The following is a 25279-nucleotide window of genomic DNA, read 5'->3' on the forward strand; positions in this document are numbered from 1 at the left end:
CTTTGATATTTAAGATTGTGTAAAATTATTCCAAAAAAGAAAACCAAAAAAGATATATTTGGTTGGAAATATTCGATTGCCACCGCTGTATTTGGTTGTGTGTATATATATAATTAGATGAAACCTTTTTTTTTTTCTTCATTTATATGATTCTCTAATCGTAAAATATTTCAAAAAGCCATTGAGATAATTTTTAATATTTTTCGTGAAATGCAATGTCTAAATACATGTTTGAAAATGGTTTTAAAAAATGTCTAGTGTACATTTCAATCACTCAAAATTATTTTAGAATCAAATTTATAGTTATACTATCAAAATTAGTTTAAAGATTCACGAATATGGTGATTTAAAAAAGATAAATATTTTTAAGAATTTACAAACACATGAAAAATTTACAAACATGTTTTAAGAAATCACAAAACTTGTTAACTCACGACTTCCTTCGGTAAAATAATCATTTTGTTAATTAACGAATTTAAACTTTTGAGAAAAACTAGGTTAGATCGAAGGACATGTTTTAGATCTTTATTTTGATCATTATTTTCTTAAAAAAATAAGTCTAATAAATAAACCTTCCTTCGAAATATTTTAACTCGTACTTATAATCCAACTCTAAACTTTCAAACTTGTACCCAATATGACTCGTAATTTAAAAAAAAAATCTTAAATAATTCAATCTATTAGACATTGTAAATATCGATCCCCTAGTCACAAAAAAAAAAAAAAAAAAAAAAAAAAAACTAAAAATCGAACGATCAATTCTATACTTTTTAAAAGTTTGTGATCTTAATCTTTACAAAATTGTGAATTTGAAGCCTTATTAGACATTTTATTAAGTTGAATGCAAAGCAATAATTTAATCAAATAATTAGATGTGTTGGACGGTGATAATGAGATGATTAATTAGTGGGTTTGAAAGAAAAATAAAAAGAATATATAATATGAACATTAAAAAGAAAAAAAATAGTGTAAAAAATAGGGGGTGGAGGATGGGACCCAAATGGCATTTAATTAAAAACACTTGTTTTGATGAGGAATATGCAATAATGTGTGTAAACAAGCATACGTGCAATATATTATGTAGGCCTCACTACCTTATTACTCATTAACGAACACATATATATGGTCACATTACTAACATTTACTATTTGATCAAGTATCTTTCTGACCATATGTTGTTTTATGTTTGATTGACCAAATAAATTTGCCCATATATTTGCTTAATGGGTTGTTTATGGATTGTATCAATATGCATTTGAGTGACATATTTTCTCAGAAGTTGTGTTCGACGATTCTGGTTGTACATATTTTTCTTTTCGTGTTTATTTTAGGCTGTAGATTTTTTTTTCCTTTTATAGTGCTATGCGGATTATATGTGGGTATGTTTCCATATAATGTTGTTGTGCTATTTAATCTCAAGAAGCCTCCTTTGTTGGGATTATCACAAGTATTAGTTTATGAGTTTGATAACAAAGGTTAGACATGTTATCATCTAATTATGAGAGTTCTATTTGAGAATGATGGTGAATCTCATGCATTGTTTTTACTGAGGTTATATGGAATTCCAAAAAACTCTATATGTCCTTTGGGGGAGCCTAAGGTCAAGTTGTTTGAGAAGGATTTCTCAACCTATATTCAGTGGGCAACATTTCAAAATTTCACTATCAATTATAATTAATCTACTGTAAAAGCTTTGAAAGTTCAAAAAAAAAAAAAAAAAGAACACCAATTACAAAATAATTATTAAATATTTGACAAAATGGAGATGGGAAATTTAAATCTAAAACAACAGAAAAAAGGTAATTGTCCACTCCCTTCTTTTTACTAAGAATTCAAAACTTCATAATTAAAAAACTTAGAGATAAATTAAACATAAAATATTCTACACTTTCAAATTATAATGCGACAACTATTAGAAAGGAGTATGACGTTCAAACCATAATTTATATATATATTTGCAATAATATTAGTCATACAAGGTCGGTATTACAAAATTAAATAAATATTATTTAGTGTATTTTGGTTGGTGATTATGTGGATATTATTAATTAAGTAGGTATTGCATAGCTGGTAGAGATCAGATCTACAAAATGGTAATAAAGAAGGGGTTGGACCATTTTCATTGATTGTGTTAGCCAATATAGTGATTATAAATGCCTCAATACATCAAGCAGTTGCTGTCAAAATGTTTTTAAGTTTATTTGGGATAAGATTATGAATAAACAGAATCTCTTCTGTCTTCTGTATCCTGTTCTGTTCTGTTCTTTTGACAGCATTGACAAAGATTTCTTCTTTCTCTCCTTCATTAAATGTATTGCTTAATAAAACACAAAACCAACACACCAATCCTTTTATTTATTTATTTACTTTAAAATTTTGGCCCTCTTTAAAAAATTGTCAATAGATCCATAACCTTTTAACAATCAATATAATGTTTAAACATTTATGACAGTTTTCATTTTTCTATACATATTTTTCAAAGATCACATGTCCTCTGTGTTTTTAAATTTTGAATCTTTCTTTTTTTGGCTGTTCTTTGACTTCTTTTGAAACTCCATCTTTGTTGTACATGACAAGTGGATAATAGTAGATATCACCTCATGTTTCTACTAACTCAGAAATAAGGTTTTAGAGCAGGCAAGATGGAATTGTGTGATGAAAATTGAAAGATAACCATTTATGCCACGTTTGATAACCATTTAACCTCTAAATTTATTGCTTTATTATCAATATATGGAAAAACTAAGACAAATTTTAATAAATAAGATAACGAAATTCAACTATTGTGAGAAATTGAGAGAATATACTTCAAAATTTCAAAACCCCAAATAAAAAAAAAAAGGTTTAACACAAAACCAAAGCCTTAGATTTTTGTTCTTAAAACTGTTTTAAGATCGCTACTTCTCCTCTTAATTTCTTTGTTTTGTTATCAACTTCAATAAATCAAGACAAGTTTAAAAGGGTACAGATTATATTAAAGAAATCATGAAAAAAACACACATAATTTCAAAATCAAAAGCCTTCTCAAACACGAAACTAAATTTCAGTTTTCCATATGTAAAAACATAATTTTCAATTGATAGTGCGGATGAATGTAAAGTAAAGAATGCTAATATCATCTGTAAGATCTGTTTTCCTGTTTTATAAAATCTGAGTTATAATAAGAGAGAGAGAGAGAGAGGGAGAGAGAGAGAGAGAGAGAGAGAGAGATGGGATTCCAAAAAAGAAAAGAAGAAAAGAGCCGACAAGGCAACAAGAGCACGATATGAAAGGACATGGGATGAAGGGGTAAGAGAGTCACAAAAGTGGTGAAATTAAGAATTGAAGGGGAGAGAGAGAGGGAGGGAGGGAGTATTGATTGATGGTAAAATATTTTTTCTGAGAAACTAAGAGACAAATAATTAAATTTCCAATAACTCTCTGGCCTCACTTTCTGCCATCCAATGCGCAGCACTGTCCAATCCTATCAAAACATTTTGTGTTTTTAAGGTATCAAAAGAAAAAAGAAAAAAGAAAGAAAAAATGACATTCACAGACAGCCTGTCTTCTACTCCCACTGTCTGATTCCCCCTATTTTCCATCCGACACTTTTCCATTTTCCTACAGCACTATCGCTGTTTCATTTCCATCCCCCTGGAATCAACAACCATAAAAACGAAACAAATTTTGTACCTTCTCATTCAAATTAAATGCTTTACCGTTGGAAGAACCTGGAGGAACACAATTATTTCTCTAGGGATTTGAGAAATTCTCCTTCTCTATTACTACTTGGTCTTTGTGATCTCAATATGTCTTGGCACGGAAAAATTTTCCATTCTTTGGAGGGTTCATTTGCTATTCTCATAGAAAGGACCCAACATCTTAAAAAGGAAGAGATCAATTAGGGGAGAGATAGAGAGTGTGTAAGGAGGAGGACCCAGCGTCTTTAAAAGAAGAGTCAAGAAAGGTGCAGACTGTGTTGTACTGTTGCATCTTTCACCTCTCTCCTGACATGCCTGTTTTTTTAGGACTAGACATTGTTTACTCTCTCACCCAGGCTACCAATTTCTATGTCAAAGATTTCACTTGAGAATTTTACAGGCCTACTATTCTTTTTGCCTCCCCCCCAAAAAAAATGATATTTTACAAAAAAAATGTGACTGGGTTCTAATTTAATTTATATACAAGATAATCACATGTAATTTCTTGACCCAAACCTTGCAGTGTATCATTGCTTCCACCATATCCTTTGTAATCGTGACTTTTTCTTGTCCCCCTCATTTATTGAACTCCAGTGCCTTCAAACTCGGCCATATGGTCCAAGTTCCAGCCTAGGAATTGAATGTTCTTGTATTTTCATGAACCCCGAGTTCTGCTCCTCCAGACCTGTTATGATAAAGTAATTGCAAGATATCAAAGTTTGCTATCTATGATTTATTTTTATTTTTATTTTTTTGCTTTTCTTTTTTTAGGTATCTTCTGTTCTCGAGGTCCAAAGAAATCATGAGATTTGGGGCGAAGAGCAATACCTGAGCTTTCATTGATTGTGCTCTTCTTTCACTGCTTTCTCAAATTATGCTTCCGTTAAAAGGTAGGAAGTGGTGGGTCAGTTATGATCCTTCTTGCTCCTTTTTAACATCATAGACATTTGGTTGACATAGTCGTGCCCCATCTGATTTCCACCCATCAACCACTCAAGAGCCTCGGCTGCTGCATCCTTTTCAGCATTCTTTTTGTTGGTACAAGGTTGTCCCATAATTTGCAGTCCATTAAATTCCACAGTTGCTCGAAATTGATTGTTCTTCAATTGCTTAGTCTTATAGATGGGTGCAGCATATCCAGCCCTCGTGAGTAAAGTCTGGAGCTGACTCTTGGAATTGTCCCCACCAGGTCCACTTTCAATTCTTGAAACAGCAGTTGGTGGTGGTGCTGCTGCTGGAGCTGATGTCTTGGACGGCTGCTGAAGGATCTGGCGGCCAAAAACAAATCGACCTTCACAATGGTCTTCTGAAATAAGCAAGCGTACAGCAGATAGGAGCTCATGGTGGGAGTGCAAGTCCATCTTTGGATTTAGTAGCTGTACATTGTGACCAAATCAATTAATACAAGTACTTGGGGTCGTCTAGTAACACTTCATGTTCTAAAGTTTTGTTTCCATACTGTCTATATTTTAAAAACATCGGTAGAAATTAGCCATTCTCAGTAGTTTTAAATTTGGTTAGGATTTTATTATAAAATTTAAAATTTGAAAATAAATAAAGATATTGTTACACGAAATACTTCATGGTAAGAAATATAAAACATAATGATTGTATCATAAGGAGACTTAATTAATAGACGTAGTTTAAGTTTATAAAAAGTAAGAAAGCACATATTATTAACTAAAACTAGAGAAAACAAAAACAACAGATCCTATCAATACACAAAATATGATTTTCACTTACCTTTATTCGTATAAGTTCTTCAAGTTCCACTCTCAATTTCTGATATGTCTCTGCTAAATCAGGTTTCATAAAAAATTCCAAAAAACCGCCCAGCACTTTCAAGTGTCCCTCCTACAAGAATAAGAGTTTACTACTACGTATACTTTTGGAATTTGAAATGATGATGTATGAATTTATTTTGCCCTTTTGAAATAAGAAATAAAGAAGAAAAACAAATGGAGCCGAAGACAACAATTGTAAAAACCTTCATGGGCGTAAGTGTCAATCCCGTAGAAGACTTACATGATCACCTTTTGAGATGCTTCCACCAAAGAGAAGCAGCATCGAGTCAGAGATAGCTGTTGAATCTCTAAGGAAAATGGAGTTCACTTTAATCTTCTCATTGAAAACTATCCATGGATATGGAATCCTCGACTCTCGAGCATTCACCGAGTTCTATACAGAAAAAAATAAATAAGGAATTAAAAGAATGATAAAAAGTAATTGAAAAACCTTTGGTAAATCTCTTGTCAAAAGGGGAAAAAAGTCAATGTGCATGCATTTGAAGGACGTGCTTACCGAATAGAGAAGCACCTGGCCATCCTCCATAGTTTTGAGAGAAAATGACTTCTCATTTTGCTGCATGTGATTACTGTTAGAGAAAACTAAAAGAGCACAGAAATAATGAAGGTACATATTTGGGGCGTGCACAAAAAAAAAGAAAGAAAGAAAGAAAGATCTATTTGAGAGAGAGAATAAATTAACACGATAGACAAGAAGCAAAGGGCATGTCTTATGAAGAACAGACAATCGCACAAAGAAACAGAGGCATATACAGACATAACGACATGCTATTCTCAAAAAAGATGGGACAATATTGCAGGGACATTGATTAAGAAATATCTGCAGAAATTTCAGTCCTTCAAGCATTGTGAACTTTAGGTTTTCACAAGGGGTAAGTTTTGAATGTTCTAAATTTTTACTTTTATAATCTTTTTTTCTAAAAATAAATGATTCAAATACAAATTTTGGGGGAGGTAGATGATTCAATTCTATTCGTTCTTAATAATATAAAAACCTAAAAAAGTAATTATATTCCACAATGGTGTAGAATATTTTCCCAAACTCGAGACTTTATGTGTGCGTGTGTTTTTAGATTTTTCTTACGCAGAAATTGGTCTTCAGTCTTTATTGAACATTTTAAAGGCTTGGATTAAAGACAAATATATATTTTAATTTTTGTTTTCATTCTCTACACAAAAGATGTTCCACATATTAGGATTCTGTCCTTTGCATCCTGCTCCATCTCCACTTGTCCAGTCCATAGTTCTTTAGAAAATAATAATAATAATAATGGAATGCACCGGAGTGTGCCCTGCGATAATGTCCTTGTTGAATCTATGACTGACACTGCAGTCTGCACAAGGTAGCGTTACAAAGTCCACAATGTTCTATAGCATATCATTTGGCCAATCAAATGATGACTTGTCACAGGGCAACTTTTTTGTTTTTAGAATTTTATGAAACCGGGAAACTTCACCTCAACAATGGAAAGCATAAACTATAAATGGATTAATTTGTTTGGAACCAGGGGTTAAGGGAAAAAAACAAAGGTTGATTAAAATCAAATAAACACAAAGACATACCACAACGGAGCAAACTCCAGGATAGAGGCCATTGCAAATAACTGCACGTATGAGTTGTTCATCAAGACTCCAGGCATTGTAGGTGTCTGAGTACCCATCAACCAAGCCAGTATCTCTAAGCAAAGAAAAAAACTCCTTCCTTAAAGAATCAATAGCCTTCATTGATTGTATAGAAAGGAAGTTCTTCCAACAAAAGTCATATCCACCATAGTTCCTCTCGGCTTCTTTCCATCCCCCATAAGCCCGGATAATAGCAAGGTGATCGCTATGATCTTGTGAAAATTGGGATTTTGCAGCCTCTGCGGCCTTTAAATAAACAAAACAGAAAAATTTAATGAGAGAACTATTTCCATTTCGATTTTAAACTATCTCCATACGTCTAAAAGAAAACAAGATTAGAGAAAAGTTTCAAATGGCATCTCTCAGACTCTGACTGTCCATTGACTTCAGGGTGTAAGAAGGTACAAGCATGGGACTAGAAAATCAGAGCCTACTGTGAACAAAGTTTTTTCAATAGTTTAGATGTTAGTTACAGAGGGAGTTGAGGCGGGATTATTGAAACCAGAGTGAACATGGGGTTTCAGTTAACGATAGCTTCAAAGCCCTCCATATTCCATAAACCAGAAGTTTTCAAGGAGTTTGGCAGTGATGTTTATATGGTTTAGGTCAAAATAACCTCCATCAAAAAGGGTGCCTGAAATCCTTAAGTTTGACTCAAAGGGAAGCTAAGGTCGCATGTCAATCTTTACAGGATCAAGCAAAGAATGCTTGATAACTTTCGTTGCTATTTCAGGAGTGAAGCCGAAGGAAACATTTTGTGGCGCCATTGAAAATTGGTCTTATATAGAAGTTTCAATCGAAATCATTAAGAAGGAAATAAGAACTCTATGATAAACATGTGATGCAAGCGAACTTACATCCTTCTTCTCAAGTGGCGTGAGAAAAGGGTCTCTCACACTGAGACCAGCAACAACAGTCAAAATAGGATCCAAGCAATTGAAGATAGCGCCTACTATCAACATCTTTCCCAGTTTTGGTTCCATTGGGAGCATAGTTAAATAACGACCTGTCAGGAGCATTGAATGTGGTCATCTATTCCAAATTTCAAACTGAGTATCATAAGCCATCAGAAGAAAAAGTAGAAGTTAGACCTACTCCATACCTAAAACAGTAAGATTTTCACTCTCATCAAATGCTCCAATGATCTTCAAATATTCAATAGCATTCTGAACCTGCAAACAGTGGTTGACTCAAATTATTGCAGCAAACATGAAAGAATAGGAGTGCAGGTCAGTGTATATCATGCAAAGGAACTTATAGAAAAAGAAATTTGAAAGGTCTAAATGCGTGTCAACTTCTCTATATACTGTATCCAGATTGAAATATGAAAAAAGACCAACCGCAAGTAGCTCTGGTGACTGCAAAGCCCTAGATAGAAACTCCGATATACTTCCAAGCTTTAAGCTTTTTATTTGCAAGCAGAGGGACTGTAAAGGTGTTCTCAAAATTTCTGGTAGCTGATACTCAGAAAAAGAACCAAACACACACCTAGGGTATAGATGGTAGCATTCTCCTGGTTGAACACGGCCAGCCCTTCCTCTTCTCTACAAGGCAAGAAAATAAAACAATCAAAATTGATGGACTATAAAAGATCTGAAATATTGAAAGTATCGATAAACCTGTGCAAGCACACACAGTTCACATTGTTGTCCATGGTTAAATTTTTAGAAAAAGAAATCGAATGTATTTCAAACAAGGAAATAAGAAAACAAAGAAAACCCCACTCCAAAAACTCTCGCATATTCGGTTGCAGATTGTACATATATATCACAAATGAAGTATTGGGGAAACATGAAGCTCTTGACCTGATATACAAAAATCATAACCCTGCTATTAATGAGTGCTTCCAATTATTAGTGTGTTAGGCCACAACAAGACTAATTATTTCCAGCCCCAAGGAGTTGAAATACATTTCATATCTCATTATTCCACGTTACAACATTTGTTCTTATATCACCCTTTTATTCCATTATACTCAGGTACTCATTATGTCATCCATGTTGAAGCATATAGGTACAATCAGGTCATTGTAAACCATGAAGGCATATATCCACAAGTCATTGTAGCCAGGGGATTCTATCTGATTGCTAGCTTTCCAATTAAGCCATGACAGTTCATATTTCATCCTCAACTAACCTAATGAGCTCACAGAAACTCCAACAAAAAAACATGAAAGTTTTCAATATCAAATAGAGAAAACCAGAAGAAATGCTCATAAATTTTACTACGTTTGACTGTTGATAGGTAACCTCCACATCATTTTACAGAAACTATCAAGGGATTAACAAAGGTCAAATAGGACTTATGTGGATTGAATAGCATATTAAACATCATACATGCTTCCCTGCTTTTTCCCCAGTTAAAAGGTTTACAAAAAGAATCATCTTGATATTTTGTTAGATTTGATTTTGTTTAAGAAAAATCATCTTGATATTTTGTTTAAGAAAAATTAAAAGCAGGAAGCAGGAAAATAATGCCTTCTATAACTCAGATCCTACGATGGAAGATAATAATAATATCTACCAATATGTAAACGGCCTTCCTATGGTTTTAAATTTAACGTTCTACTGCAGCCTGGTAAAGCAAATTTCAAACAATGCTCAGGCATCTGAAAGACTAGATGAACTTGTCTGAAGAAAAAAAAAAAAAATAAGTAAAAACACTCCAACAAAGAAAAATTAAAAAATGCATGAGTAAAATGTATGGTGTATCTCAATTATGCATAGACAAGCGTTCAAACCAAAAATAAAATGGAAATCGCATCTCATATGGCTCCACATATATGCTTAACATCCAAGGGAGATAACCCATATCGTTAGCAAGAGAATATAACCTTACTTGTTGAGCAGAAACCTTGGATATCCAAGAGGGAAGCAAACAAGGAGTGTTATTTAAAGCATCGTATGATGTTTCTTTCGCCTTTCCACAGTCCAGAACATACACGACATCATTTATCGTTATACTTGTCTCGGCAATATTTGTTGCGAGCACTACCTTCCTCACTCCTTTGTCAGGTTCAGTAAATATTAACCTCTGCAGATATTTGCAATTAGCACGGAAACATTGGTGGATATACAAATGTGCCAGATAAAATTTTAGAAAAAACAAAAAAGACCAGAATGGAGTAAATAGGATTGCATTCATGCCTCACAGTCACTCTAAAAAGTATAATCATATTCCTCTATCTCAATAAAGATGTATCGACTTCTCATGCAGATAGAATGGAGAATACCCATGCTAACTAATATCGAGAGAAAGAGAGAGAGAGAGAGATGTGGCAATCAAATCATTCTGTTTCCACTATCCAATATTACCTGCTCTGAACTGGCCATTGAGCCATGGCATGCCAACAACATGACACGAGTTGGATCTCCTAATAAAGGATGAGACTGAAGTTTCTCCTTGAGAGAACTGATGTCATCCCACCCAGTCATAAACACAAGAATAGCTCCAGGTGTTTCGCTCTCACATATTTTAACTAGAAGATATTCTATGAGATTAAAACCAAGACAGTCTGGATTCCAACACGATAAAGACTCCTGAGTTTGAAGACTGTACTCCTTAAAATCAGCTGCTGTAAGGGCATCCTAATTACAAAAGTTCCAAGCAGGAAAAGCGTTAGCAGATTAGGATTTTAAAGCACTAGTGCATCGAAGAACTTCCCATACCTGAACGGTAGAGGCAATCTGGGTTTTCCTCTTTCTTGGTGCTTGTTTGCTCATTTTCCACGTCTTCTCCTGTCCATAATCATCTATTTGATTGTATGGAGTTAATCTGTAACCCGTCATTTCTAGAATATCTTCCAGAAAATGAGTTCGGACAGGGTGTGTGAATCCCTGATACAGACCAAAGCAAAGGATTCAACGTTGCACTCAACTAAATTTCCAGTGCTTGATTTATGCTAAACTTATATCAACAGGGAAAGGATTCAAAACAAAGGTCTTGAAATTATTTCATCGTCAACAAAATTTGCAACATTGAGAAGTATTGCCTTTTTAGGGCCATTCAGATTTAACTTTTAAGAAATAAATTCAACTCTTTAGTCTTTAGTCTATTCTCAAGAAATATATTCCGCTCTTTGATCTATTGCCCCCTAAGTCTGCTATTTCCGAATTGGCCATTTCTCAAAATATTTTCACAAAATGCCTTAACATTACAAAGTCACAGTTCTAAAACTGATCTCCAACACATCAACAAAAATAATAATAACTAAAATAATGCACCAAAAGGTCCTGAATTTGATTCTGTGCAAACAATGATTTCCGTTAAATGAAACCAAATCTCTCCACAACTATGCTCAATCAATGAAGCCACAAAAATGCTTTCAAGCAAGAAACAATCGATGATACAAGTCTAATTATAAGTTACTGATGCCAAGACTGAGCATTCAACATTCGAATTCAGTCATAGGGGAATAAAACTGAATGGCAAACAACATAATACCACAACAACATTGAATTCTAAAAAATCATAACAAACTTTTTATTACCGGAATGTGAATTATTTGAGCCCCACCAAAGTAGGATGAGAAAAGTTCTGCATCTAAAGTTGCACTCATTAGAATCAACCTCAATTCTGGTCGACGAGGAAGGAGATCTTTCAGGACAATTAGTAGAAAATCTAGAATGAAAAAAAAAATGGAATTAGACGTTATAATTTTCATAAACCAAAAATCACCAACTTGAACTACTCATCAGTCATCACCTTCATTCATTCCACGCTCGTGAATTTCATCAACAATAACATGAGTTATGCCTTTCAAATTTCTATCAACCAGCAATCTTCTCAACAAGATACCCGTAGTGCAAAAGAGAAGATGAGTATCCCTCCCTTTCATACCCTCCAGCCGCACTTTATAACCAACCTTGAAGAAATACATAAAGAGATAGAAACTCTATCATAATCCATAACGTTAGATGTCAACGGTTATGATTTGAGATTTTGAGCTGCTTACAGATTCACCCAATTTCTCCCCCCTTTCAGAAGCAACTCTCTCAGAGACAGACATAGCCGATATTCGTCTTGGCTGTGTACATATGATGCTGCAAACAGCCCCACGGAGTGATTCTATTTCTGATTCCAAAATGAACTGGGGAACTTGCGTAGTCTTGCCACAACCAGTTTCACCTGAAATAATAATAACCTGCGGAACCCAATATCCAGCCATTATATGCAAATATATAATAGGGAAATTATTAACTTATTTTGTAGTACACACTGATTAGATGTCACAAAATCTTGAAAAATAGAACTCATGGAGTAATAGATAAAAATACTAGAAAGTTCTCCCATAAAGGTGCATCTGACAAACAAAGCCAACATAATGTGGAAGAGATGACAAACCAATTTTTTTTTTCTAAACCATAATGCGGAAAGAGCTTCTTTCATGAACATAAATATTTTAAAGATGGTATAAGAGAACTGAAGTTTTTGAGTTATTCTAAAGAACACACGGGTCCAAAAGTTTTCGTATTATAAATAAAAAATATTTGACAAAAAATTCAAAGTGAAGAGATTATAGTCCAAAAGAATTCAAGAATCCATTTCTCAGTTCGGAATGTTCTTCTAACCCTCTCTGTCCGGAGCTACCAAAAACTGAAAAATGGAGTTGATCCAAAGAACACTTCTAGGACAGATTTGTCATACAGGGTAGTGAAAATGCAACTTGGCTACTAAATTGATGATTAAGAGGATTCCATTTATTGACAACTTATAATGAAATGATCTGTTAACATGCCAGTGAAAGCAAAGAAGACACGATATATTAATATATAAAACCATGAACAACCTGATTCTGTGAGATTGTGGCCAATAATGCATCCTTCTCCTTGTAAGCAGGAAGATTTCTCCGGAATTCCAGCATTTCTCTTCCTTCAAGAGATGACTGATTTTACAAAATATGTATGAATAAAAATGTTAATTAAAATAACACCAGATAAAATCTACATTTTGAGACATGAGAAAAATGAGTTAAAACCTGAAAGGTGTTAACCATGTTCCACAGAACAGTCTACAAATAGCTTTGAAAGTCAAGATAATAATACTGAAAAACATTTTACATAATAATACTGAAAAACATTTTTTTTATCAATATATACAAATGTGTACATAAAAACGTTTTTCTGCCAAAAAGATATAAATGTTTCTGCATAAAACTTTCGAAAATCCCACCCATTCATCCCAAATCGCTTAAAAATGAGAAGTCTGCTAATTTTAACTTGATCTCATACATAAAATTTAGATGCCAGAGTATCAAGTAGTTATTCAAAGTGTGCAAACCTATAATCCAACTGAAATTTCTTCAACAAGTTAAGTTATAAGAATTGTCCAGTAGCAAATCAAATGATTCCCGAATCGCTCAAGTAATTCCTAATTTAATAAATGCTGTTACATGCATCAAATGGACCTCAAAGTCACTTGCTTTCTCAACTATAGAATAAGCTTGGCGTAAACTCTAAAGTAGTGGGACTATATCAACACAAGCATCTTAAGAACAAAAAAAATATATATTGCATGAGTAATCAGCAAAGTTTATAAATGTGTTGCATTGTACTATTCATAAACCATAGTCAAACCTATAATGTGGTTCGGAAGTTATTCAACAAAGTGAAATGCTTTGAGGGATAAAGCAAACTGGTTGTTTTAGGGAAAATTGAACCTGCCAAGCTTGCTGTTGATCACGCAGATGTGAACTTCTCCTCCAAAGAATTTTTTCCATCACGGCCTTACTAGATCCTTGTGGCTCAGGTTGCTCAAAAAGCCCTTCATCTGTAGCAATGCTTCCGCTGCTGCTTGTTCTAGAGACAGAGATATCTTGAAAACCTTTACACCTAGACTTTTGAGAGAGAAATTCTCTCAGATGTTCATCAACTCTTCTAAGCAACCCAGGAGGCAAAAAGACCTGTTCACATTCAGAAAGGCTTATGCCTAAAAGCAGACTGGGAAAAGTAAATATAAACCCAAAAATTGTAAACTTCAAAATGAAGCAGAAATACGACTGTTCATTTTTGTGATATTGATGCATTAAATGATAAATTAACAATAATCTGCCAATAATGCAAAGAAAAATATATCTTCAAGTTCCAAAGGAAGAAACTATGACAATTAGCACAAGCAGGTGGTTTTTAAAACATGAGAAACAAAAACAAGGTGCAAAACCAAACATCAGTTATGATACCTCTCTCTGTGGACGCCGATCATCCAAATCAAATCTGTAGTTCGGCAATGGGACCTTACTAAAAACAGCAACTTTGGCATATAGATGGCTACCAAGAATAACAACCAAAACATTTAGAATAACAACCATCTATTTTACTGGTAAGCAAATTGCAGGTTCAAGGAATCAAAAGTTACCTATAAAGTCCCATTCTACTTGCCAAAGCAGCTATTTCCTCAAAGTCATGTCTATCTTTTTTCTCCCTTGAAACCAACTCTTGCTTCTCCTTGTCACGTAAAAGTAAAGCTAACTTCCTTTTCCACAAATCAATGTTTACAGAAGGTGTAATACCCTGTACATAATTTGATACTTATCATACCATTCTGCTGAGAATTTAAAGAAAAAGTATAAAACATATCAAATCAAAGAACATACTCACATACTACAAAAACACAGGATGATTAAATAAGAAACAATCATCTACTATTAGAAGGGCCAAAAACAGGTAGTATCACTCAATAATTATAAAAAGATCAACTTTGCCTCTAAAATTCAGTCCCAAAAAAACGAGTAGAAACACTAAATCATCTACTTTTCAAGGCGCAAATCTCTTGATGGTATAAAAAAGTCCATACAAAATTCTCCTTAATTAAGAACGGTGACTAAACAAGTAGTCCATACTGTCACATGCGGCCCGAAATCCACATACCTATACCAATAAACCATTCACCTGAAAAAAGTCACAGCCAACATGAAATAACCGATAAATAACGATACAACTTTGTCAATTGTTCAGTCACATTTCATCACACTGAACATTTCTCCAAATAGAATCCAATCCAGTTAAAAGAAATCCCTAAATTCAAGTAACTGGAAAAACTACTTGACTGCACCCGACACTAATTCCCGCTGGAGAAGCTAAGCTGAAAGTCAAACGCACGCCATACATTTGAAAGGAATGAGAATACGGCGCTAATCAAGTAAAAGCAGCAAAAGAAAAAAGAAAAAACCGCACCGATTGATGCGAACACTCAAAATTAAAACTCCAACTGTTGGTAGGAGCTGCATCGTCGTAGGCCGAATCACACTGCAAACGCGAGTTCCCCGTGGGGAGCAGTTCTTGAGATCGAGCTTGCAGGCAAGGCGAAGCAGTGGTTCCTGAATCGAGCAGCGAGAGTGGAGCCGTCTTGAGCTTGCAGTCAACAGCGGGAACGGGAGATGAATTATTAGAAGGAGTAACAACGGAGCGGAGACGGATGTGAGGAGGGACGTAAACAGCGGCATTGGAGGAAGGAGAGCGGTCCTTCATTGAGAAATGTGGGAGGGTTTTAGGGTTTTGGGAAGTGGAGAAGGGGGATGAAATTGCAGAGAGAGAGAGAGGAGGAGGAGGAGGAGGAGGAGGAAGAGGAAGAGGAAGAGGAAGAGGAAGATGAAGAGGAAGAAGAAGAATTGGAAATGGCATGCAAGGGGGAATTCAGAGGGGGAAGAAGGAGGGTACCATTGAAGAGGAGGTTTTGGAGGTTTAGGAGTTTGTTGAGGTAGAAAGGGGAAATGGTGGCTGAGGAAGGAGAAGACAGTGGAGAGAAATTGAACAGCGCAGTCGAGAGCCTACTGCTCTCGAGTCATCAATCCGACGCGGCTTTTTTGGGATGACCCATGAGTTTCCATGTCATATTCGTTTTTGCTGCGTCCAGCCGTGCACTCCACGTGGATCTTTGAAATAAAAAATAAAAAAAATTCTCCTCAAATGAAAATACAACAATGTTAAAAGGGTTGTTCGAAGAATCCAACAACCACGGTTGCTACGGTAAATATAAATCAAAAGTACTCAATTAACTATATAGCTAACAGTATCTTAAATTCTCTCGTTGGCTTTCCCTATTTACTATTTGTTATGCTATTTATTAATTATTTTTAAAATAAAATAGTTTGATCTCAAACTCACACTTTTAATAACCATAAACTAAAATTGTGCATTTTGGGGAGGGGAAGAACGCGAGAGGAAAAAAATTATAATAATCCTGAAATTAAGATAATGATAATATGTGTTTGGGAGAAAAAAATATGAAATATAATGTTATGATGGTATATATTTGGATAAGGGATTAATAATAATATGTGTTTAGAAAAAGATTTAAAATTGTAGTAATTTAAAAAACAATAATATAATTTGAATTGGATTATTTGGGCAGAGTCGTAAAAAGGGAAAAAAAAAAAAAATAGGGTTGTAAGAAAAAAAAATCCTAACCCACTTTATCATAACTTTTGGGCCAAACATTGTTTTGTCCATTTTCCTAACCCTTTTACCTTTAAAACCTCATCCCAAATATATCAAAAAAGTATACACCTTGAATATAAGTTATTATGACTAAATTATAATAATTTACGATTATAATAACTAACTTCTTGTTCCATTTTTTGAAAGATGATTTTTTCCTAAAAAATTATTTCAAGCGATAGAATTATTGAAAATATTTTAAATATACTGAAATTTCAAATTTTATAAAAATAAATACTGAAAAATTATTGATAGACTCGTATTAATTTTAACTGTTTATGATTTCGAAATAGTATTGTAATTGTAAATATTTTAGTGCATTTTACTGTATTTATAAAAAAATTGTTCCTTTTATACAACCAACTATTCTATTTATCTCAATTAATGATTTTATAAAACGAAATACATCATATTTAATAAAGATGAAATGAAAAAGGGTCTATAAATGTAATAGACACAACAATTAATGTTTAAAAGTGTTACGAAACACAAAATTAAAAAGAATCAGTGATATGGTAGACATTAATGCGACCCAAATGTCAATGACTAAGCCAGCTTTTTATTATCTAATCCTAATTCTTATGAATAGCCTAAAAAATTAAATTATTTACATAATATATTAAAAAAATTTAAAAATTAAAATTAATTGAATTTTGCTCTAATTTGTAAATAGTTTTAATTTTTAAAATAATTTAATAATTTTAGGAATAATAATAGAATATATAACAATGTTTTTAAAAAAATTTAAATATAGCAAAATATATTAGTAATAGACTTGTATCGTTTATAGACTTTTATGGTATATTAGTTATAGGCTTTGACAAATTTTACTATATTTATAAATTTTTTAAAATATTGCTATATTTGCAATTATCCAATAATTTATAATATATCCCATTTTTATATATTTTTTGGTTGATTTTGGGCTATTCTAGCCCAATCAGACAATAACATATGGGCCGTAAATTCGTCCAATATTGACACCCATTTTTTTAGGAAACATGCTTTGGGCTTCTGTCGAATAGTCTCAATTACACATTTCCTTACCTTTTTTTTTTCTTTCTTGTTTTCGTTATTTCCTTTCACAATAATATATTGACATTCTTGGTCAATAGTTTGTGCATTGCACATGTACTTCACTTGCATTATATCATCGACATCCCTCCCTCGAAGTCGAAGATTGAATTCTTCATGTACACGATTACTACGCGTAGAACTTCTAAATACTTAATTATTTTGAAATGTTTAAAAATTCGACTCGACCTCTCCTATGTTTCAATGTCAATTGAATGGAAAATTGTTATTGGCTTTTTTTGCAATTATTGAAAAAGTAGTCTTAATATCAATATCACTTTTAGCGGATTTTTTGACATTTACGGTCCCTCTTTGTCGTTGCGAATATTGTCTTTTTGCGTACTAGTTGGATAACGCCAACTAAGAAAACATGCTACAGACTTTTATTGAAAATGAATTTGATCTACAATAGTTTAACATGTCAGACAATTATAATAAATCGCATAAAGTGACAAATGAATATAATTAATTAGTAGAGAAAAACATTGATTGAGATATAAAAAAATTGACGGTTTGATTTGCGACTGTTAAACCAAACTATCACATACATGAAAAGCAAATTTGGTTTACCATCTCTAATACTATAGTCCATGCTAAAGCATGATTTACATAACATTAAACGAGGAAATTAATGTTAAACATATATGCTTTATAGTCTAGTTTATTATACTAGATCCACCCCTCTATCTATGTTCAACCAAGAGTGTCCACAAATAAACTTTATGTATAAAATTAAACACACCTACTATATCTACCAATTACAAATCATCACATCTATATAATCTCTAATTTCTAAATTTTAGTTAAATAAACAACATCTTGAACTTTAATCTATTGGAAAATAGTCTCTTGGAAATTGGAATAATCACTTTTTCTTTCTAAATTTAGTAATATATAAAATTAGACGTACCAAATATTAAAAAAAAAATGTGTCAAATTACACATACAACTACACCAAATAATTATTTATTTTTCTAAAATATGTCCAACTCATCTAATATATAATATTGTAATATTAATCTCGAAGTACTAAAAGACTGCATTATTTCACCCACCTATGATAAAGAAAACAAGAATTAACTAGTTATTTTTCTTAAAATAAACTTCTAAAAACATGAATTAAATATGAAATTTCAAAAAAATATAAATATGTATCGATTAAAATTTATGTACGAATCATGCTCACCAAAAGTTTATAACATAAGAGAAACTCTCTTCATCACTTAAATTGTACGTTGTCATCAACTAAAAAATTAAACACCATGATTTTCCGTTCCAATAGTAATAGGAACAAAGAAGATACATGTACACAGATAAGTAATTAATTAGAAATGATTTTGATTTTTGAGTGTAAGGTATGCATTTCCAGCAGCAGCAATAATAATACAAATTATTACAACACTAAAAGAAAGAAAGAAAAAAAAAGAAGAAAAAGCTACCTCGTATGCATCTCTTACATCTCCATTTCAAACCCACACATACACAAACCAACCATGCAAAAAAAAAAAAATAATTAAAATTACATATATAAGAAACTAAATTAACCAAAGTAAGTATACGAATTGAAATATTAAAACTAAGATCTAAAAAAAAGAAAGAAAAGAAAAGGTAAAGTAAATAATTAATTAATTAAAAGTTAAATATATAAGTCGGACCGCTACACCTCAATTCCCCGCAATGCAACGACGTCGTCACGCTCCCACTTCGAGCGTTGCACGTACACAGCCAGCTAATAATGATAATTCAGTACTTCTTTTTCCTTTTTCTTTTAGGATAATCTCCGGCGCAGAGGGTGGCGGGAGACAGCATGGTGGCAGCGGAGGAGGAGGGACGAAAGGAAGGGGGGGTTGATGGCGGAGGAAAATGGGGAGGAAACGAAGGGGTATTTAAAGGGGAAGTGTTGGGGAAAGGGGCGGATTTGTAAGGGCATGTTTGTGGGAGAATGGGAATTGTTTTTTTTTTTTTTTCCACTAGCTCCTAAATCGAGGAGTGTTTGTTTGTTGAATTTTGATGATATGTATACATATTTCTTTTTTTGTTGGGGTATTATTTTATTGTTCGAGATATATTGTTTATATATATATATGATTTATGTAGGAGAAGAAAATGGTGGTGGGTTTCAATGTCGACACAGCATGTGAGCTTTTTTTCTTGGGAGGATGTTAATGGTGGTGGGGTTTTGTGTTCAGAAATGCATATACAAAAAGAAAAGGAAAAGAAAATTTTTAAATATTGAAAAGAAATTGGGAAATCGTTTCTAATTAATAATAAACTAAAAAATATAATTTTGTTATATTTTAGTTAAAATTATTTTAAATAATTTTAAAAATATTTAAAAATATAATCAAATATAATACAATCTTAATTATTGCGATATATCGTAAATATTTTGGTTTATTTTGTTTATTAAAAACAACCTTGTATATCTTAAAAGAATCAATTTTATCGATCAATATTTTTTTCTTTGCACTTTGATTGATTCAATACCACTGTAAAAAATAAATTGACATTTTTATTATACCATACCACAATTTATAAAACATAAAAACTTAATTTCATCGAAATAGTACTAACATGTTGATTAAAATTTTAAAATGTTTCTCATAATATATACCCAATAATATTTTTTTAAAATTACAAAGTTTAGTATTTTAAAAAGATGCCTCTAAAAATAACAAAATATTGAAACTATTTACGTCCACTCAACTTTCTCTAATCTATCTTTTATTTTTTAAATAGTTTTTATTTTTTTCTATTTTTAACAATTGTGGTATTCTTTTTAACTTAATTAAATTAAACTATTTTTTATTTTAAATTTGGAAGGGACAGATGGAGGGAGAAAAAAAAGTATTATATAGGCCACTAGTCATATAGAACTGTTTCCAACTTTGTAAAGGTGGTGTGTTTTTAGTGGTTCAAAAATATTAATTAGTAGGACTACATACCTTTTTCCTTTTGAAATGTACTCATGGGATACTATATGATAAAATTAAATGTAACAATTAATGTAACAGACCTACAAAAATTCACGGTCGTTATCCAATGGTCAATGTTGTAGATATATAAAGTATTGTTCGAATTTATTTTACAACATAAAGAAAAAGTTACATATTTTAAAATAAATTTGAAATTTGAAAACTTACTTTTTTTTTTTTTTTTAAACTGTGATATGACTTATGATATGAAAATAACTTTTTTTGTTCAACAATTACGTAGGTATGATTCAACTGTTCATTTCTTTTGTTGGTAATTTATACATTGGCAAACGTATAATTTATGTAAAAATAAAAATAACGTAATTTATTCTTTGATTTTTTATAATTATGTCTATCAATAAAGTGAACTATTCATGAAAATAATCAAAACGTATGACTATTAGGTGAGGATTTTACCATCAACTAAAATGTAACATAGAAAAAGGAAAGAATCAAGCTCGACAAGGTAAGTATTCAAATTCAACACATTATTATTCCTTATTACATATTTATATGTAGATAACAATTAATTAGTTATTTCATTATATATAACCATCACTTAAAACATTGTTAATTAATATTTTTTGAGAATATTATGAAAAAAAAATATTAAAAGGAGTTTTTTCAAAAATAGAAAAAAAGATATTTACGTTTCATACAAAAACATTAAAAGACAATTCATTACACTTGATTATATATATATTTTGTCATTTTTTTATTATTTTTGACAAATTTTAATTTCTTTTACATATATAGGGGTAATGAAAATTGTTTTATAAATATAGCAAAATTTTATAGTCTATCAATAATAGATGTTGACAGATATTGTTAAACTACAATCACATGTAAGTGAAAGACAATAAAATTTTGTTATTTTTATAAATTTTTTGTTCATCTTACATATATTACGTGCAGTTATATGAAAATGAGTAAACAAGTTTACGTGTATATCAAATTTACACATGATTAGTGATCACATTTTGTTTATTGTTTATGTTTGATAGATTATATCACGAATATAATAAATATGCTGATACGTCACACTCATACAAAAGAGTATACATTAGTCAATGAGCTTATAATATGGGTTGTAGAAAAATACATGGAGTCTCGTGGTTGGAAAGGGAATGCAATAGTATTTTTATTTTTATTTTTTTCCTTTACGAAGAAAAAGGGTGGGGAGTGGGGTCCCACAAATTAAAAAAACACACATAACACATAGAACTTTGTGTGTGGAAATTTCAAATGGAAAGAAGAAAGACGAGAGGAAGACTGTTGGAAAAAGTGGAATGGGGAAGCAGATTTTTATCATTATTCACTAACTTTTTTTAATTTATATATCTCTCCCAATATTAATAAATTCCACACACACACACACACACATATATATATAACTTCATGATTGAGCACTCGAAAGCCTCTCCCATATATTTTTAACCTTTTCCCCCACAAAATTTAGTGATTTGATGTGACACTACTTATGGAAATATTACATTATATATATATGTATGTTTTTGTGTGTGCATATATGCATGGCCTTTGAGCTAAATCGTAATTACTTTTCTTTTTGGTTTCTCTAAAATTTTTACTCTATCCAACTCATGGGTTTTTGTTTGGACAAATTAAACTAATCAACTTTTTCATCCAGATAGAATTTGGTGACATAATGACAATTTTCTGTTTCAAATTTTTAATCTAAAATGAGCTTAATTGGAGTATAAACCATTGCTTCTCTAATTTCCTATTCTTTTTAACCTTAACTACCTCATTGTTATAATTTAAACAAGTTTTTTTAAGTATGGGTTGAGCCCGAAATCTTTTGTTTCTTAATAGGTAAATTTATGTACAAATTGAGTCAAGCTTTGGATGGTTATTAGCAAATATGCTAGTGATCTCATATAATTTCAACTTTGGACCTAAAGAAATTTAAAGTAAATGAAGAAACTAATAGCTATTCGTCGGTACAAAGAACCACATGCTCCTTCTAAGCGTGCGATGCATGTCGTATCTTCCAACATCATAAGTTAAGATGTACTAAGGTTATGTCATCCATTAATCGTAAATAAAACAACTCGTTATCTTCGGTTTCAAAATCAAAATCCTCACATCACAGTAGTCATCTTAGAAAGAAATGAATGATGAGGAAATAAAAATAAAATGGGTAGAGAAGAAAAGCAAAACACATAAAGGAAAAGGGAAAAATAAAATAAAAAAGAGAAAGTGTTATAATCACTTTATTATAGATTTGTCAACCACGTCCATTAAAAGCATTAAGATAAAGCCGAAAATTCGCATGTTTAAAAGTCAGCGTTTTTTATGCACTTCCTCTTTCTTCATTTCCATCTCCCAATATGATCATTCATCTCATATCGTCCTCTAAAGGTTTGTGTGTTTTTGTTTTTTTCTTTCATCTCTATTCTTTTTTCAACCTTATATTTGATGAACAACCTCAACATGTGTTGAATAACAATACATGTACCTAAAAAGTGATGCAAGATTTTACGTTTATTAACATGTGTTGAACAATAAGATGTATCTAGAAAGTGATCGAAATTTTTACATTGTCTAAATTAATAAATAAAATATTACGGATATATAGACAAGGATAAATGTTTTTTTTTTGAAGTGTAGACGCAATTTTTTTTCTTTAAAGTTGTATGGTGAGATCGATATTCAATATAATTGTAAGGTTGGTATTGATCAATGATTAGATATATTAATGGATATGTCGATATCGTAAAAGACAACATGTTTTCTATTTAGTAGGAATACCAATAAGCATAGTCATAATTTAATTTTAGAGTAAAAACAACATAATTATTTTTATAGTTTTTGCGACTTTTAAAAATATCTATTCATATTGATATATGGTATCGACTTTAACGTCCAAACTTTAATCCTTGGTCTTTGATTTGCATTTTTTTGCTATGTATTATTGATTTATATTTCAATGAACTAAAACTTAGAAATAAAAAAAAAAAAACAAAAAAACACATAATTATAGTTTAAACCTCAAAGGACTTGCCGTCGATCTCCACCGTTCATATACAAATTGGGTGCATCGGTGGCGTTGCAACCACCAAACGTCACGAAGACGTCATTCAAACGTCAAAAAACAATTACATGATAATTAGTGAATTATACACATAAGCACACGATATTAATTTATTTGAATAGAAATAAAAAAAGGAAGCGAAGAAGAAGAAGAAGAGGCGCGTGTGGGAAACGCGGGAAAAGGGAGGAAGGGCAAAAGAGGAAAGAAAGGAGGACAATGATTGGATACTCGAGAACAGGATGAAAGGAAGAATGTGGAAAGTGGGGTGCGAAATTCCAAAAAAGTATGGATGGATGGATGGATGTGCCTGTCCGTGGAAGGGAAGTGGCGCGTGAGACTCGATGCCGTATCTTGTGGCGTTTTCACGCCGCACGGCGATCCATTTTGAATCCGATCCAACGGACCAGATTGTTTCTACAAACTTCATCCCCAAATATCGGTGGCGTACGGTGCACGCGTGCGATCCCATATATTTTCTTTCCCTTTTTTCTAGTCAATCAATATAAAAGCTAAAATAAATAAGTACAAATTTTGAATTTGTTTTCTTTTTTTTTTTTCTTTTTCATTCTTCTTAAAATTATTATAAATTTTTAAAAATATTATTTCTATCTCTCTCTTTTTCCTTTTTAAATAGAGAAAAATATTTAGTTTAAAACTTATAGCAAATATTAAATGTATGTCTATTACTAATAGGTACCGACAAAAGTCTATATTTATCATCGATAGATGTTGATAAAAATTTAATAGTATCAATCAATAATTTTTTCTATTCATGTAAATACTAAATAGTTTGACATTTTTCTATATGAGAAAATTCTTCTTCATTTTCTTTTTTCTGATATTTCAATCTTAGAAGAAAAGTTGAGACTTGGTTTAAGTCATCATCATTTTAATCCATTCAATCTTAGAAGAAAAGTTGAGACTTGATTTAAGTCATCATCATTTTAATCCATTCCTTAATACGATCGATCTGTGAATTCAAATTTTATTTGGCAGCCAACCATAGCATAACTCAAGTTATATTAACTGTGTAACGTTGATCAAAATGTTAGAGATTGAAATCATTAGTTTTACATAAAGTACGAAAGGTAGCAGTTGTTCTGTCTTAGTATTAATATAATTACTTTTATTTTCAAAAGCTGGAATAGCTCAGTTGGTTAGAGCGTGTGGCTGTTAACCACAAGGTCGGAGGTTCAAGCCCTCCTTCTAGCGTATTTTTATTTTATACAAATTAATTACTTTCAATAATTTTTAAAGTTATTGGAGTGATTCCCATATAATCACCAAATAAGGATCACTTAATAGTGATTTAAAGTGATTTTTTATTTTCCTAAAATTTATTTTTATCTTATACCAAATAGGATTATTTTAGATATGATTTTAACGTCAAAACCATTCCCAAACACAACTTTAATCTTTAAAGATATACCCAAAAGACCGTTTTCAAAACTAGTTTTTGGTGGTCAGAATTTAATAAAAAATTCAAGTGTGTTTCTTTGAAGGGTGAATTGAAAATCATGGTTAAATTTTCTGAACATATTTTTACTTAGATGACTGCATGTCATAGTGAATTTTCATTATCCTTGAAAATCAAGGATGAGACTACAACAAAATCATTTGAAATTAATCCATA

The 25279-nt window shown here is 31.8% G+C and overlaps 1 protein-coding gene and 1 non-coding gene across 3 annotated transcripts; one reads left to right on the forward strand and one right to left on the reverse strand.

Annotated features, from left to right (window-relative positions):
- Positions 1-3651: 3651 nt before the first annotated feature.
- LOC103489319 (DExH-box ATP-dependent RNA helicase DExH5, mitochondrial) lies at positions 3652-15913 on the reverse strand. Of its 2 annotated transcripts, XM_008448430.3 has the most exons (20): positions 15280-15912; positions 14462-14616; positions 14286-14373; positions 13767-14009; positions 12897-12992; positions 12063-12251; positions 11813-11972; positions 11598-11728; positions 10777-10944; positions 10423-10695; positions 9947-10141; positions 8449-8652; positions 8211-8280; positions 7966-8114; positions 7049-7354; positions 5982-6041; positions 5706-5858; positions 5424-5534; positions 4509-5056; positions 3652-4365 (listed from the first exon to the last, which is right to left on the reverse strand). In XM_008448430.3, the coding sequence occupies exons 1-19, from the start codon at positions 15724-15726 to the stop codon at positions 4586-4588; spliced, it is 3669 nt and encodes a 1222-aa protein (XP_008446652.2). In that variant the 5' UTR covers positions 15727-15912; the 3' UTR covers positions 3652-4365; positions 4509-4585. The 2 variants fall into 2 exon arrangements, with proteins under 2 accessions (XP_008446652.2, XP_008446653.2); XM_008448431.3 differs by lacking the exon at positions 3652-4365 and having other exon boundaries at positions 4907-5056; positions 5714-5858; positions 15280-15913.
- Positions 15914-24784: 8871 nt separating this feature from the next.
- TRNAN-GUU (transfer RNA asparagine (anticodon GUU)) lies at positions 24785-24858 on the forward strand. Its single transcript has one exon. It is a non-coding gene; the product is annotated as a tRNA-Asn (tRNA).
- The last annotated feature ends 421 nt before the right edge of the window (positions 24859-25279 follow it).

This window comes from Cucumis melo, chromosome 10, assembly GCF_025177605.1.
Source record: "Cucumis melo cultivar AY chromosome 10, USDA_Cmelo_AY_1.0, whole genome shotgun sequence".
Classification (NCBI taxonomy): Eukaryota; Viridiplantae; Streptophyta; class Magnoliopsida; order Cucurbitales; family Cucurbitaceae; genus Cucumis; species Cucumis melo.

Coding starts and splice junctions, on each gene's coding strand:
- LOC103489319 (XM_008448430.3), bottom strand. CDS start 15,726: ATGCCATTTCCAATTCTTCTTCTTCCTCTTCATCTTCCTCTTCCTCTT. Junction 10,142..10,422: donor CAATGGCCAGTTCAGAGCAG/GTAATATTGGAT, acceptor AAATATCTGCAG/AGGTTAATATTTACTGAACC. Junction 5,057..5,423: donor AAGAACTTATACGAATAAAG/GTAAGTGAAAAT, acceptor CACAATGTACAG/CTACTAAATCCAAAGATGGA.